The sequence below is a fragment of the Frankliniella occidentalis genome, unplaced genomic scaffold (assembly GCF_000697945.3).
Source record: "Frankliniella occidentalis isolate FOCC.00 unplaced genomic scaffold, Focc_3.1 Scaffold27, whole genome shotgun sequence".
Taxonomy (NCBI): Eukaryota; Metazoa; Arthropoda; class Insecta; order Thysanoptera; family Thripidae; genus Frankliniella; species Frankliniella occidentalis.
Window position 1 is genome coordinate 1,428,779 of NW_026267157.1, and position 2,488 is coordinate 1,431,266.

The 2,488-nt window shown below is 55.4% G+C and overlaps 1 protein-coding gene across 1 annotated transcript; it reads right to left on the reverse strand.

Moving 5' to 3' along the window:
- Positions 1-106: 106 nt before the first annotated feature.
- LOC113211649 (uncharacterized) lies at positions 107-2,449 on the reverse strand. Its single transcript, XM_026430096.2, has 6 exons — positions 2,254-2,449; positions 1,433-1,540; positions 948-1,148; positions 732-861; positions 409-531; positions 107-303 (listed from the first exon to the last, which is right to left on the reverse strand). Exons 2-5 carry the CDS (start codon positions 1,529-1,531, stop codon positions 410-412), a joined length of 552 nt encoding a protein of 183 aa, XP_026285881.1. The 5' UTR covers positions 1,532-1,540; positions 2,254-2,449; the 3' UTR covers positions 107-303; position 409.
- Between the last annotated feature and the right edge of the window lie 39 nt (positions 2,450-2,488).

The window sequence follows — 2,488 nt, forward strand, 5'->3', positions numbered from 1 at the left end:
GGGGGGGGATCCGCCGCAACCATTGCTCTACCATAGCTCTACCTTAACCTTAACGTACCGCACGATTTGCAAAGAGGCAGCCGGAGAGCAAACAGTCTAAGACATATATGTTAGCAGAATGATGTCTTTATTGCTTTTTCTCAGAAAATACAAAATGGCAGAAAAAACGAAAAACTAACTAAAACTAAAAAGGAACGAGGGAGGTGTTACTTCCACTTTAGCGCCGTGTGTCCAAGGTGAGTAACGGGGGTGCACCCGTTCAGAAAATCTGCGCAACTTCTCTCCAAAAAAGGCAGGAGCGAACTAGGGAGGTAAAAACAAAACAAAAAAACAACAACACATAAACGCACGAGGAAATTAAATATTTAGGAGGGGGAATGGTTGGGTGAAATGATTCTCATGTTGTACCTCAAGCCATCGGGCGAGCCAGCGGGTTGTCGAACTCCTGGCCGAGGGGTTGCATGCCACCGGCCTTGAAGTTGAACTGCGCTCGGAGGCTGTTCACGCACAGCAGGCAGTACACGTTCAGAGCTGCAACAAAGAGGTGACACAGCTATACAAACTGTCGAGCCTGGATCGGAAGAGTAAGAACATAACTACTAGAAGAGTGGGAAGGCGCGCGCACTGCCCCCCCCCCCCCCCTCCGCGCGCGCGTTCGCGCCCCTCCAGCGCTCCGTTATCGTTCTCCTTACTCCGGGCTCTAAAGGGGTACTCTCCTATTGTTTACGTACCTATGGCGGGGATGGTGAGGAAGAGCGACACGACGGGCGCGGGGAACGTGAACCAGACCGCCACGTGAATGACGAGGATGACGTTGATGTACTGCAGCACCAGGTAGGGCGTCAGCATGCCCCCGCGGCGCTGCAGGGGGAGAGGACAGGCACTGCATGAGCTGAGGCGGGATAGGGCGTCAGAGCCGCACAAAGTAGTCGGCGGCAGCAACGTACCTGGGAGATACCCGCCAGCATCACGACGGAGATCGAGAAAACTACGAGTCCGTAGATGAAGTTGCATATTTGAAATGCGACCCCGAAGGGCCCGCACACGAGGCTCGGCATGTTGGGCGTAATGGGCTGGTACTCGCGGCAGAAGTTCGATTCAGTCGCCCAGAGGGCCAGGCACGAAACGATGTCGAGGACACAGAAAACCTGACCAACACAAAGCAATCTTTCGACGTCAAAAACGTTCGGCATGTCGAAGTTGGCCAGCATGGATGGTCCCGACCGTGCCGCAAGCCAAAGTGTGTGAATGCCACACACTTGCAGGCGTGTGAACCGCGCACTTATAGGTGCGAGGAGTAGGGCCATATAATAGAAAGGGAAGAGAAAGGGAAGTTCCGAAGAAGATGCACACCTACACTAGATGCAAGTGCGTGAGTGAAAGTTCACATTGCTAGAAGTGTGCGACATTCATTTACACGCTAGATACGCACCAGAGTCAGGTAGCCCTGCAACTTGCAGCACACCTCCAGCGAGCAGCAGCAGCCGCGCTGCAGCATGGGCAGCCACGTCAGCCTGGGGTACTGCTCCATGGCTCCGAACTGGATGAGACGAGGAAACAACGCATGAGGAGGAGCATGCCGCGAACAACAATAAAGCGTTCCGGTAAAGCTGAAATGCAGAAGAATGCATCGAACAAAAAGCGGAAGTCACCATGTTAAAGCATTGCGATTTCCCGTTTTCTTCTTCCCCGCATTCTGCTGCATTTCAGCTTTACCGGTACGCTCTATCGAAGCCGCTAGGGTAGGAGGTGTTAGAGGGGAGGGGGTGCACAATATACACGACGGAGATCAACGGGTTTTCGACAGTAGACTCAAAACGTCAACGACTTCCGAAATAGCGCCAATTTCGGGTCCATTTTCGTATTTCTAGCGGCGTAAAAACCGATGCCAAAACGGCAAGTCTGACAATTCGCACTGGAAATACGTCTCTGGCTCTCGTGTACAAATCCCCCCCCCCCTCTCCCGCACGCGCTGCACATGGGCGCGGGAGAGCGATCCCTCCGATCGAAGTCAACAGGCCAATTTATTCAAATCGAAATGGTACTAAAACGACCTCATCCGACATTCGAATAACGGACAACATGAAGACCCCACGACGTGGAGGGGGCAGCCCAAACGTTTGACGGACACAACAGTGGGCCTCCGTCACCCGTACCGAACGGCCGGCGGTGTCACGCACCTCAAGCTCGCCGTCAAACAAGTGCCGGCGGGGTCCTGGTGCCCGGGGGACGGACGGGGTAGGGCCTACTCACCAGAAACGGACACTTCCCGTCGACAAACACCGACAAACACCGACAAACACTGGCGACACTGGCTTCTCCTGACGCGGGCCCGACGCGGCGTCAAAGCGGATCGTCTGCCAACCTGAACAGCACTGCCAGCTCTGCACTGCCGACGTCGACGTGCGGAGGCCGAGTTGGGATGCGGAGCGGACGGAGCGGACGCCGGTGAGGGAGGCGGGAGGCAGGCGGGGCGGGGCAGGGTGCG